Raw genomic sequence first — 13870 nt, 5'->3', positions numbered from 1 at the left:
GAGAATTTCGAGAAGATAGCCGAAGGGGCTGCCATTTAAGTGCTCTCCGACCCATTGGCTCCAGCAGAGACTGTAGGCTTGCTTTGAACTGATCCCCTGCATAGGAGGGTCCCCTTTGCTTCATACCATACACTGACACTACGGAAGGATCCTACTGCTAAAGAAAAGTTTGAGAACCCTGGTCTAAATAATTAAGGTCTATTTCAGCCTGAACTTCTACACTGATGGTACAAAGTAGGGTGAATACACGGGCCCTCCTGGAAGGAGCGCTTTGGGGAAACTGAGTTTGTAAACCACTAATGATAAAACAGAACCAAATGAAATGGGTGCCGAGCAGAGAACTATGCTCTGGAAGTAAAGAGAAAACAGTCACAAAAACCTGGTATTCATTAAATACTGCCTTGTAAAATTATGGGAGTAATGGTTCCTATCCGTTTCAGACCCATAAAGCCTGAAACTGACTATAGTATTTCATGTCTGTGCATCAGTAAGGCAGATCTGAAGTGCACTAAACTATTTTTGTTCTATGTTTATAAAGAAAATCCATATTATTGGGGTTGGTTGCAAAGGATGGAGGAGGGGAGGGAGGCTTGGCTCCTTGTCAGGTCTTCTTTATAAAGAGCACAAATCCAGCTCTCAGGAAGATGAGAATTAGCTCAAATCACAGAAGAGTATCGTTCAGTCTTTAAAGAGCTGCTTTTCAGCATGTATGGCCCAACCAGGAATCCAACAGGGAGGATTTCCTGACAATCAGACTCAGTCAAGTGCATGCTTATGAGTGTTGCAGTGCAATGTCTAAGTAGTGCTCGAGCTCCCTAAAAAGTTTCACAGTAAGTGGAGAAGGAATGTTTCCTCTCTGATTATTAGGTAGTGTGGGTGCAAAAGGACAGTCAGCTAGTTGTAATCCATGGAGGGCACACTGAGAGCTAGTCTGGACTGCCTGGCTGTGGTTCTAAATATCAAATAGGTCTTTCATATAGACATTGGTTCTTTTTGTAAGGGGACGCATTAGGATGGACACAGGAAGCCATGTAGGGGGGTTTTCAATTGCTGTGGGTTGCGACAGGCAAGGCCTAAGGTGACCAGACGCCCATCTGTCTGGGACTCTCACGTCCTCATTAGCCCTGGTATCCCATGTCCTGGTCTCTGTCAGACCAGGACAATTGGTCACCCTTCCAGCATTTGCAGAGTGGGAAGGAAGATGGAGTGATTATTAAGCTTTCAGTTTAAGTCATGATTAGGAGCCCTTGTGCTCGGCTCTGATAGGGCACTTAGGTTTTTGGAAGGGGTTTCTCAGGCAATCTATATAAGCTTATTAGCTCCCACGTCAAATTGAAGAAGTTTCCTAGATCTCAAATCAAGTGTGTTACCCAAGGTGTGCATTTTTTTTTTAAGATTTTATTTATTTGTTTGACAGACAGATCACAAGTAGGTGGAGAGGCAGGCAGAGAGAGGGGGGAGGAAGCAGACTCCCCGCCGAGCTGAGAGATGCGGGGCTCTATCCCAGGACCCTGGAATCATGACCTGAGCCGAAGGCAGAGGCTTAACGTGCTGAGCCACCCAGGTGCCCAAGGTGTGCATTTGACTGTTGCCTAGTCAACCTGTTTGAGGAAACGGCAACCAGATATTCAAAGCAATAAGTCAGCCTCTTTGAAGCTCTCCTCACTCTCAAGGGATGATACTAGAAGGATTCTTTGGAATATTTAATGTTATATTATTACAGAAGCAAGTTAAGAAAACAAAACCTTCAGAGATAGGTTATTTTGTATATATGGAAGGAAAGTTAATGTAGCAAGGTTTTCCTCACCCTGTGAAAACTGACATGCCAAGTTAAACCATCTTTGAAATTCCCCTGTTAAATCAGCAGTTGATTATGGAGAATTTAGGCAGATAAACCGCAGTCTTGTATAACCCTTGCTTCCCCTGTTTTGTTTTTCTTTGTTTTTATGTTACTTTGTTCAACATTCACCAGGCTGCTATGTTCCTTTTCCTGGATCCATGTCCTACACATCTGTTTAGCTGACTTTAAAGGGCTTAGCACATAGTAAGAGCTTAATAAATACGAATTTGTCTTCAATTCAGTTCAGATTCAGTACTGCCAAGACATCTGCTAAGTTGCAATGGACCAGCATTTCCCAGTGTTCCTGCTCAGGAGAACACTAGTCTTCCAAGTTTGAGAAGTCCTGCATTTTCTGTCTCCTTCCTGGAAAGTCTCACTGTCTGTTAGAGCTGTAAAGGCTCTGAGGAAGCTTGCAACAAAATGAATTCTTTTTTTTTTTTAAAGATTTTATTTATTTATTTGACAGACAGAGATCACAAGTAGGCAGAGAGGCAGGCAGAGAGAGAGGGGGAAGCAGGCTCCCCGCTGAGCAGAGAGCCCGGTGCGGGGCTCAATCCCAGGACCCTGGGATCATGACCCGAGCCGAAGGCAGGGGCTTTAACCCACTGAGCCACCCAGGCGCCCCAACAAAATGAATTCTTTTAACTTTGTGTAGCCCAACATTTCCCAATCTTACTTGGCCATGGGACACCTCTGGAAGCAGCTATTGTTATATTTTTATTGTAGCCTAATTTCCATATGCTCCCATGGAACACACTATAGACCATGGTGGTGGTTTGGTTTTGTTTTTGTTTTTTGTTTTTTTTTTTGGAATATTTATCCATTTTTTTATATACCCTATAAAATTTGTCCATTTTTATGTATTCTATACAAATGAATTACACAAATGAATTAATAGTGAGTATGGAAGAGACAGTGTCTTGCACAGTCCCTGGTGTCTGTTGAAGTCGTGGTCACCACACACACACACACACACGTGCACATGCGTGTGTGCACAGTTTTTTAGAACAGTTTCAGATTTACAGAAAAATTGAAAAGATGGAGTTCCCATATACATATCAACTTCTCATGTTATTAACATCTTACATTAGTATGCTACATTTGTTACAATTGAACCAATATGGATACAGGGATTTCCTTAGTTTTTGCTTAATGTCTTTTTCTGTTCCAGGGTCCTGTACACACCACCACATTACCTTTACTTGTCATGTCTCCTTAAATTGTTCTTGGCGGTGATAGCTTCTCAGACTTTCCTTGTTTTGATGACCTTGATAGTTTTGAGGAATACTGCTTAAGAATTTTGAGGAATCCCCCCTGTTGGAATTTGTCTGATGTTTTTCTCTGATTAGAGTTGGGATGATAGGCTTTTGGGAGGAAATGCTCTTTTTGTCACATCTTATCAAGGGTCATGCTATCATTGTGGCTTATCATTGTTGAGGTTGACCTTGATCATCTGGCTGATATATAGGAGTTCTTCCCTGTAAAGTGGCTGCCCCCCACCATTCAATACTGTACTCTTTAGGGGGAGGTCATTATATACAATCTACTATTAAGGAGTGGAAGTTTTGCTCCCCTCCCTGAGGATAGTGTATCTACATTAAATTACTTGGAATTCTTCCATTCAGGAGATGTGTCTCTTCTCCCTCCATTTATTTATGTATTCGGCCATTTGTTTATGAGTGTGAACTCATGGATATTAACATTTTTATGCAACTAATGAACTATAGTCAGCAACATGTGACACTTTCCCCATTACTGATAGAACAGAAGCACAGCTGGGGAGTGGGTTTCGGGGTGTGTGTGTGTGGAAAAAGTTGTGCTTACAGAGAGACCTTCTCACTCACTTAAATAGGTTTGTGCCTCTGACATGTTGACAAAAACATGTTGTTGTTGTTTTTCCAAAACATGTATTTTTAAAAGTTCAACTTTGGGCTGCCTGGCTGGCTCAGTCGGTTAAGCGTCTGCCTTCATCTCAGGTCATGATCCCAGAGTCCTGGGATCGAGTCCCACATTGGGCTCCCTGCTCAGTAGGAAGTCTACCTCTCCCTCTCCCTCTGCTGCTCTCTCTCTCTCTGCCAAATAAATAGATAAATAAAATCTTAAAAGAAAGAAAGGGTTCAACTTAAAGTACCAGATATAGTGGTCTCTCAGCCAGGAAAGTGGTCAGAAGGAGAAAGGAGGCTGGGAATGAGATGAGAAATGCATACTTGCCACAGGCATTCCTCTTTTCCCTCCTCAGACTCACATGTGAATTGGGGAGAAGGATTTGGAGGGAGTAAAGTAATTTCTGTGTCTTTCTAGGGCTTTGGTGTGGCTTCTAGCCATCAGCACACTGATTGTTCTTTCCATAATCTCCTCCGAGCCAGCTCCGTCTAGGCCTGTGATAGGTTTCATAGTTGAACCTAACCCCTTAAGGTTTTGTTTTCTTCACTTGGCATTGTGTGTGTGTGTGTGTGTGTGTTTCTGTATGTCTTTATATGTCCGTGTGTGTGTGTAACCAAGCCTGTTTTAAAAACAAAGGAAGCAAGCCCAGGACACAAGAATAGCAAGTCTCTGAACTTCTCTGAGGCCAAGAAGACATTTGTCAAACATTCCAGGAGGCGCACTGGGCAGCCTCTGATTCCCTGGCCTCCCTCGTCATCCGCAGCTCCTGGCTTGGAGAAGCTGCCAGGACACTTTATAAACTGTTGCTCCCCATTCCCTTGGGCTGCAAAAGGCAAAAAGTTCAGGAGTGAGGCTTTACCTTTTTTTTTTTTTTTTTTTTTTTTTTTTTAAATGTATCTGTTTCTTAGGTAGCAAATGTATGTGGGCTTAGAACTGAGGTCAGGGACCTTCCTGTCCTGAGCCTACTCGTGGGTCTTTGTGGAAGTGACCAAGTGTGTTTGCTGGAACAGTCCAGAGGGTGCATTTGTGGACATTGTCCAGGGAAGCATTAACCAAAGGGTTATATCCAACGGGGATAGTCACCCCCTCCCCCCGCCACCACACCCCATTCCTGTGTTGACCCTTTGTTCCACCAAGGACACAGTCATGGAATCAAAAGGGTGTTCAGATCTCATGCTGTGGAGTTTGTTTGACTCTGTGTTTTCTTTTTTACTCAACAAGAGCCATTAAATGTTTCTGGCCACATAGCTGCAGAGCATGCTTTTATTGATTTTCAGAAACGGAAGAGAAGGCAAGTTACTGAAGGAAAAGGAGACGAAAACAATGAAAAAGATAAATGTGGATTTAAATTTAAATTCTAACTCTCGTGAAAGGAAAAAAAGGATGTCTCTGCTTTAGTTTTGATACATTCCTGCTTCAGTGGAGAAATCTTCTGTTTGGGTTATTCCTTTCTGTGGGGACTGGCAAAAGTCGAAAGCTGATGAGGTCTTTAGCCTTTTTGAGGCAATTCATGGCAACCTGCCCTCAGCTGGTTTGGCCTCAGAAATGGCATTTGGGATACATTGCCCTTGGTTTTTTTTTGTTTTTGTTTTTGTTTTTAGCTGAACTGTTGTTCTGTCCCTAAAATATTCTGGCATATTATCCCAAGAAGTGTTATATTCATTGCAGATTTACATGTTTAGCCTTCCTGTGCTCTCCTCAGGACCTCCTCTCTGCCTTCTCTGCCCCCGTTTTCTCTGAGTAGCTAGCGAAAGCAGTGGTTTTAAAGAACCTCAACCATCAGTAGTGTTCATGAGCTGCAGGCTCAGAGAAGGTTCAGTGATAGTTGGAAACCAAATGACTAGAGGGAGCAGACTGGCAGGTAGAATCATGGGCACCTCAGTGGGACCCAGGACACCTGGCTTCTAGGCCTCTGACCATTTTATGACCATGACCAAATTCACTCTTTCTTTGGGTATTGATTTTTGGCATTTCTACAAGGAGGAGTTGCACTGGGCGGGCTCTCAGCTTTCATGATCTTGATTACATTCTTTAAACATTATTTTTTTTTAAGATTTTATTTATTTATTTGACAGAGATCACAAGTAGGCAGACAGGCAGGCAGAGAGAGAGAGGGGGGAGCAGGCTCCCCACTGAGCAGAGAGCCCAATGGGGGGGCTCCACCCCAGGATCCTGGGATCATGACCTGAGCTGAAGGCAGAGGCTTTAACCCACTGAGCCACCCAGGCGCCCCTCTTGATTACATTCTTAAGCCGAAATTGTTGCTTATCAGATCATTTTTGGGGTTACCGCCTTGCATTCCCATCAAGAAAATACTGAGTTTGATGTTTACATGACCACATTTTTATGTTTTTTACTTCTGTATTTTTATGTTTTCTATAAGTAATAAATGCACATAGGAAAGCTTCAATGGTATAGAAGGAAGAAAAGGAAGATCTCCTCCCATCCCTGACACCTGTTTTCTTCTCCAGAGTTACCCACTGTTACCAGGCTCTTAACGTGTTCTCCTACAGATACTCGTTCTCTATGTGTAATATGCCCTCCCTTTCTAACTACAAGCAATAGCAGGTCCATGCATAGAATTCTATCCCTCGGCTTTCTCCCCCTCCCTGAACAATGTTTCCTAGAGATTGTTCCATTTAAGTACCTCCAGAGCTCCCTCATTCTCGGGAATGGTTATAGAGAATTTCTGAACAGGTGTGTCTTGATTGCTGATCAGTGGACCAAATTTTTAGTCTTTCACTATTACACACAATACCGTGGTCAGTTCTCTCATAACGAAGTTCTGTGGGTGTGTATGCTTTACTTTGAAAACAAAGCTGTTGTCTAAGTTCCATTCTTTTCTAGTCTCTATAGTTCATAACTGGAGATGTGCGGTCTGCATGATCCAATCCATGGAATTAAGTGGAGGAAAGCAGCTTCACCCTCCTTCCTCCCTGTCCATGTCTCTGTGAGGGCTGGTGTTTTGCAGCCTAGCAAGGGTGTGGTGTTAGAAGAGCTCATCTCCCAGTCTTCAACTCCCCCAGATAAGGAGGCAGAGGCTAATAAACTCTGCAGTATTTGCTTTTGTTGTGTGGAGTCCATTGTGAGTAAACCGGACGCAGGTTTTGCTCACTGAAAGGGCAGGCTCCCCAAGTCCCTGATGTATTTGTCCCGTCCTGAAGTTACAGAACCGAGTCAGTTTTCAAAATTAATAACCTCTGTGCTGCCAACAAGCAACCTAACTTTTTTCAAGCTTCTTTTTCCTAATCTGGGGGTTTCTGATGTTGGCAATATTTCAGTTTACAGATTTCTCTTAGAGACACAGTTGGGCATCTTTTCTGGTCTGTAGCAGTTACATCAGAAAAAAGTAGGAGCATCCTTCTTCAGGAGTTCAGAAATGACTGTCCCTGGAAATAGCAACCGTTCTTCCTTCTAAGCGTCCTTCTGGCTGGAAAGAGGTGTTACGAATTCAGCCCTTCTGGATATCTGGACTTTGTCTGACTTCAGTCTGTATTTTAGAGCACTTTTCCCCCGGTGATACGGTGCGTGCACGATCCCTGACCTCCTACCCAGGCCTTCCAGTAGAGACAGTAAAATGTCCTGACCGTTCTAGAATATCACTTGAGAAATGAAACGCTTGTTTCAGTAATTTTGCATCGATTAGGACTGTGCTTTTTTTTCCTGTTCTGACACTGAGAACATAAAGAGATTGCCGACTGGTTTCATTCATTCGTCTCATCATTTCCTGAGCTTCCCTGTGCGCCAGGAATGGTGCCAGGAGGCATGAGCTCCTTGTGGTGGGCTTGATTCAGAAAGGAAAGGCTGCACCGTTAGGTGGAACACTCCAAAGTATTCTCAACTCCCATTCAGGAGCTTCTGAGTGAGCAGACAGTTGTCCATCTCTCCAGACCTGCCTTGAACCCTTTCTGTTTGTTAGGCGAGCGGCTTTGGGCCCCAGGTCCTGTTTTGATGACCTGCTGTTTAAGTGGTAGCTCTCTTGCTGTTGAAGGCAGACTCTTCAGAGGGTTGCTCTCAGTTTCAGCAGCTGTCAGGGTAAGGCGTGACTGAGGGCGGCCAAGGACAGTTGAAAGAGCCAGAGAACAGGATGTGCGGTGGCCTCCACTCCGGCTTGGGTGGCTCTACCTGCCGCCAACCAGAGCACACCCCTTCACCTCTCTCAGGTTGCAGTCTCCCTCCTGTAAAATAAAAGGATGGACCGCATCATTTCTAAGAATCCTGACAAAGCCTAACATTCTGGCATTCCACAGCCCCACAAATAAATTCACCTCATTTCTTCACACATTCTTTCCAACAGCCTGCTAATTCCTGTGAGGGCAGGAGCTATTTATCCAACGACAAGCCCAGTGGCTGGCACACAGGAAGTGCGGTAAAGATTTGAGGGAGTTATAAATAAATTTTTTAAAAAAGAATGTTTTTATCCTACCTCTACCCCCATCCGGAGGAAGTTCCTGCCGTGGAATTAATCGTTCCTCAAGGGAACCAGTTAGTCCACAGAAAATCCTTTGTGTTTGTGTCCCTTTTGAGTGTGTGCATGTGGGTGGGGGGCGGTCTACATATACATTTAGTACGTAGATGATTAGATTACTTTAAAATTCATTTAAAGAAATTCTTAGTTGTTGTAAAACATTGTTTCCACATGATACCTATGTCTTCCAAATGAAAGATGTAAAATATTTAACTTTTAGACTTGAAATAAAATATGCCAGTGATTTTCTTTTTTTTAAAGACGGTGATACAGGACGCCTGGGTGGCTCAGTTGGTTAAGTGACTGACTGCCTTCAGCTCAGGTCATGATCTCAGGTTCCTGGAATTGAGCCCCGCATTGGACTCCCTGCTTGGTGGGGAGCCTGCTTCTCCCTCTACCTCTATTTCTCTGTCTCTCATGAATGGATAAATAAAATCTTCAAAAAAAAAATAGACAGTGGTATGAAACATAGCAAAAATTGAGAGTTTTTCCTCAGAAATGGAGTATATAAAACTATATCTTGTTTGGGGCCTTCATGTAAGAGCAAATAGACAGAAAAGTGTGGTTTACTTTATTATAGAAGATGGCCTAGGCAGAAGTTAAGCAAATTTGACTGGTAAACTGTTTAAGGAAAACTAGCACTTTTTAAAAATGTGTGTGTGTGTGTGAATGCCAATTATAGAATTTATTGAAGGATTTAAAAATTTTTTCCTCAAGTGAAGTACTGCATGCAAAATTTAAGGTGTTGGTAAGTGCAGATAAGTAGATAATACTTAAAAAGTTTAAAAGACTTCTAGAATGCCTTTATTCAATCACAAATGTGATTATCATTTTTAAAAATATTTATTTATTTGAGAGAGCGCGCGCGCACAGAAGGGAGGAGTAGAGGGGGAGAGAGTGTTACGAAGACTCCGTGCTGAGTGTGGAGTCCCATGTGGGACTTGATCTCAGGACCCTGAGATCGAAACCTGAGCTAAAACTAAGAGTCGGACACTTAACTGACTGCACCAGCTAGGCAACCCATGATTACCATTTTTAAAAAGATTTTATTTATTTGAAAGAAGGAGAGAGAGTGCACAGGTGGACACAGGCAGGGGGTGGGGCAGAGTGAGAAGTAGACTCCCCACTGAGCAGGGAGCCTGATGTGGGCCTCAGTCCGGATCCTGGGATCCTGACCTGAGCTGAAGGCAGTTACTTAATCGACTGAGCCACCCAGGTGCTCCCATGATAATCATTTTTATGTAATTTCTTCTGCACTCATTTTTTTCCTTTGCAAAAACTATATATAACATCTTTTCCTCAGTCAGGTTATTTGTTTCTGAGCTTAGCTCATGCTCCTTTGAGGTACCCTTTTTTTAACAAAGCATCAATGGGGTCCTGCTTCTGTGTAGGTCGCTGGTCTAGGTACTGTGTTTTATATCTTGCTTGCCAGTCACCGCTGTCCTAGATATTATCGTGCACTACTGTATATCTATAATCTCACGCCCTCCTTAGCTCTGACATGAACATGCAGGTTGTCTAGAAAGTGCACACACACCCAGATGTCCCGCTGAAATTACATCATATGTTGTGGTAACCTTTTGTGAAATTCACTTTTGACCACTATGTTCTTAAAGGCTTTAAAATGTGCTCTAGACACAGGGAAGGTGTGAAATAATTTTTAACAGGGCACCAAATGCCAAGACTAGATGAATCAGGAGTGGGGCTAGTGTCTGAGCCTCCATGAATTGAATTGAAGTAATAATTACTTAAACAGTAATGATTAACAGGAAAGTACTTCGGCAGGAATCTCAGGAATCTATATTCCAAAGCACAGAGCATTCTGATGGTCTCTTTCTGATAAGGTGTTGTAGGACCTGTTCATTAATTTGCTTGGTCTTCCCTCCTGTAGTGATGAATCACCAGCACCAGCAGCAGATGGCACCCACTCCCCTGAGCCAGCAGAACCACCCTCCTCAGAACCCACCAGCAGGGCTCATGAGCATGCCCAATGCTCTGACCACTCAGCAACAGCAGCAGCAGAAGCTTCGACTTCAGAGGATCCAGATGGAGAGAGAGAGGATCAGAATGCGCCAAGAGGAGCTCATGAGGCAGGTATGGCCTTCTGTGGTGCCTGCTGGAGGCTCCATGACCCTACGTACCAAGGCTGGGGGTAGGTAGCTGCGGGCCGTCAGGGTAAATCTTTCTCTAGAAGCATTAAAGGTCCAAAGCGTACTCCAGACCATATGAATAGAATCCAGGTTTTTCTCCCAATATCTGCCTGCCTTGTCTTCAGAGCCAAACGTACGAGTACGAGGACCAGCTGTGTTAGCATGGCTGCCTTTGGGTTCTACTGCTGATCTTTAGAGGAGGAGGAGGAAGACTCTATTCCAGTGATCTGTTGCTGTGTAACATTATCCCAAAATGCAGTGGCTTAAAACATTAGCCTATTTTATTATATCATACAATTTTGTGGGTCAGGAATTTGGGCGGAGCTTAGCCGGCTCGTTCTTCTGGCTTCCATGATGTTGATGGAGACCGCTTTAGTAGTGTTCAGCTGGTGGGTGGGTTGGTCTGGAGGGTTCAAGATGGCTTCACTCAAGTGGGTGGCATCATGATAAGGATTGCTGGAAGACTGGGCTTGGTTGGGATGGAAACCTGGGACGTCTATATTTGGTATCTCTAGCTAGCACAGCAATCTCACTGATGGGACATACTGCATAGCAGCTTGGGTCTCCCAGAGAGAATGTTCCAAGAAACAAGAAGTAGAAGCTGCCAGTGTCTTAGGATCTGGTTCTGGAAACTGTCACAGAGTCACTTCTCCCATATGCTCTCAATCAAAGAAATAGCAGATTTGCCCTAGATTAAAGCAGAGAGCAGAAAGGATGTTCCATGGACAAAATGACTAAGAATTTGCAACCATCTTTGGTCCGCCACGGAGCATGAAGAAGAGTTGGGAAAAATTGAAAGAGAATGAGAAAGGTAAATGTTTGTATACGGGCTCTGAGAGAGCGGGTATTGATCGGGTACCTTTGTGCCGTACTGCCCACAATGCATGCATTCAGTCAGTCAGTGGACAGAACGTTGCCGTGTGTCCTCTGTGGGTCATAGCTGATGCAGCACTTCAAAATATGAATAAAACAATCCCTGAAGGAACCCACAGTTTTCTGCCTCCCTCAGTGGCTTGGTCTGTTCAAGAACAGAATTATTTCTTCTGTGTTGCTAAACTAATGTAAACCATGTTTTTAGGTCTCATCAGTTTTGCTGGCTACTCTTTAGGGAGGAAGGTTTCAGCTTATTGTTCTAATTCTTAGACTTTGCTTTATGACTCACATGAAGCAAGATACACAAGAAGCTTCCTTTCACTAGTTTAAGGAAATAAGTACTTTTAACTGTTTCAGGGGGCTTTCTTGGAAGAGCCTGGGAGTGTCACAGTCAGTGCTGCCTTTTCTTTTAGTCACATCTGATACTTTTAAAAATACACATTGATTTCTATAAAAGAATGATCTAGGATATAAAATGTCAATACAAAACATGGCAAATTAAAATAATTCCCTAGACATAGGCTCTGACAATGAGGGAAATGAATATAAATTGTGCTTTGTTGTTCAGTGGAACTACCCTGAATTTGAGGAATACAGCTTTATAATACAACTACAGTTGTGCCTTTTTCCCTGAGGATTTATGTCTGAACGTCCATGGTTATTTCAGGGTAACAGTTGTTTATACTGTTTTTAGATACACAGGATCATGTTTCTTAACAGGAAATAATTATATTATTACTTTTTATCTTATGATAATAATTGCATTTGTAATATTCTTTCTGTTTCATAATATAGAGTGTTAACAGTATCATAATAGCATTTGTAACTTTTCTCTTAGTTTTATATTTAAATGAACTTTAATGCGTTTTTTTTTCTTTGGACAAATCTACAGACTGTTCTGCAAAGAATGATTTATTTCTCAGTTTCTGCCACTTTCTGTTTCTTTCTTTTGCCCCACCGCCGCCTTCCTACAGAAAGTATTTCTGCAAAGGGCTGGGGGAGAGTGCCCCACATTGTTTCCTTTATTCCAACCATAAGTGCTTTTGAACCAGGATGTAGTATTGATGGTTCATATTACAGAAATGCCAACCAAGTTCATTAAACGCTGATCCCTAGAGCCTGTGGAACTTAGAGCATTTTGCTGCATCATACTGGGCAATGCTGTTGTATGGGACAGCGGAGGGAAATGTCCAGAGTTTTTTCTCCCCATCCAGAAGCAGCCTGCTCCTCAGTGTCAAAGATACCATTTAAGGCCAGATGGTAAATAGTGTTGCAGCGTTCTCTGATAGTTTTCTGAGGTGTTTGCCAAGATGCCTGGTTGTTCAGGTGTGGATTACGTCTATCATCTTGGTGGTTTTTTACTTCTTTTTTTTTTTTTTTTTTGTTTTTCTGGTGATTTTCTGCTTCACTATTTGCAGTGCTCAAATAATAAAATCTTTAAAAAAATTTTTTTAATAAGATTTATTTATTTATTTTGAGAGCGAGAGAGCATGCTTATGTGTGCGTGAGCTAGGGGGAGGGGCAGAGGGAGAAAGGGAGAGAAGCAGACTCCCCTCTGGGCACAGCCCAAAGGGGGCTTAATTCCACGACCCTGAGATCATGACCTGAGCTGAAATCAGGAGTCAGATGGTCAACTGACTGAGCCATCCTGGCACCCCATGATGAGGTCTAAAGATTATCTGTAGACTTCATTTCTTCATCCTGTCCCCTTCCCATGCCCTCCATGGGCAACAAGTGCCTTAACCTCCTTAGCTCACTGGGCAGTCTGTAAGGAGCATGGCTCTCCTCTTACTCACAGGGGGGCCCTAGCTGTGCAGGCTTTCTGCTCAGGGTCCCTGCCTTGCCCAGCCTTGACCTACCTGCAGTTCCATCAAGAGAGAATTTCTAGGAGAGAGGCCCCATCCTATTTCTGTCTCCATAGTGGGAAGGGAGGTTGGTAAAATTTAATGAGTAAGATGAACTTATTCCCTAATTCTTGGGAAAGCATCACTCTTCTGAAAATTGTTGTCATCCTTAGATATATAATAAATGTGAAAGCTCCTTACACATTAAATACTGTGTAAATACTCGGTTTCATCCCTCCATCCTCTTTTTCCTTCCTCCATGCCGTCATCCCTCCAGGCGTGTAATCTGATGGTGGTGCACTGTGGAGAAAGAACCGCCTCAGTATTGGGTAAGCCCACGTGGGCTACATAATGCTAGGGGCTCACATGTTAACTTGTGGTCATGGAAGTCACGTAGAATATCAAGAAATGGTTGTAAAGAAAGTTTGATTACAGATCTGAGGTGAACCTTCGTTATTTCAGGATGGAAAATGTCTTTTTTCATTCTTTTCTGTATCTCCTCATTCCTTTATCCAACCAGTGTTTCTGTGGTGAAAAATAAAACAAAAAGACAAATGGGACTTGGCCACCTTCAAATAACTTGTATCTTACCAGACAGGCAACATGATGAAATTAAAGTGATTACAACTAATGCAAATCAAAATGATTACAACTAATCCAAATGTGTGGCCAGAAGGGTAAATTCTAACTCCTTCCTCCTTCCATCTTTGGCTTTCATTCCTGCCACAGGGCAGAGTTCTTTGAAGAGAGCAGAAGGTACTTTATTTCTCTTCGGTGGCCCCTCGGGCCAACAGGTTATTAACAGTCCACA

At 43.0% G+C, this 13870-nt stretch overlaps 1 protein-coding gene across 2 annotated transcripts in view; it reads left to right on the top strand.

Annotated features, from left to right (window-relative positions):
• The window catches only part of WWTR1 (WW domain containing transcription regulator 1), a 135628-nt gene that overhangs the window by 100863 nt on the left and 20895 nt on the right, over nt 1-13870 (top strand). For both annotated transcript variants that reach the window (XM_080796805.1, XM_080796804.1), the window contains exon 4: nt 10084-10286. In XM_080796805.1, the coding sequence (XP_080652931.1) occupies nt 10084-10286 (203 nt within the window). The remainder of the gene's footprint in view (nt 1-10083; nt 10287-13870) is intronic.

This window comes from Martes martes (assembly GCF_963455335.1).
Source record: "Martes martes genome assembly, chromosome: 1".
NCBI lineage: Eukaryota > Metazoa > Chordata > Mammalia > Carnivora > Mustelidae > Martes > Martes martes.
Note: the sequence above shows the minus strand (reverse complement) of the source record. Positions and strands in the feature narration are given on the sequence as shown.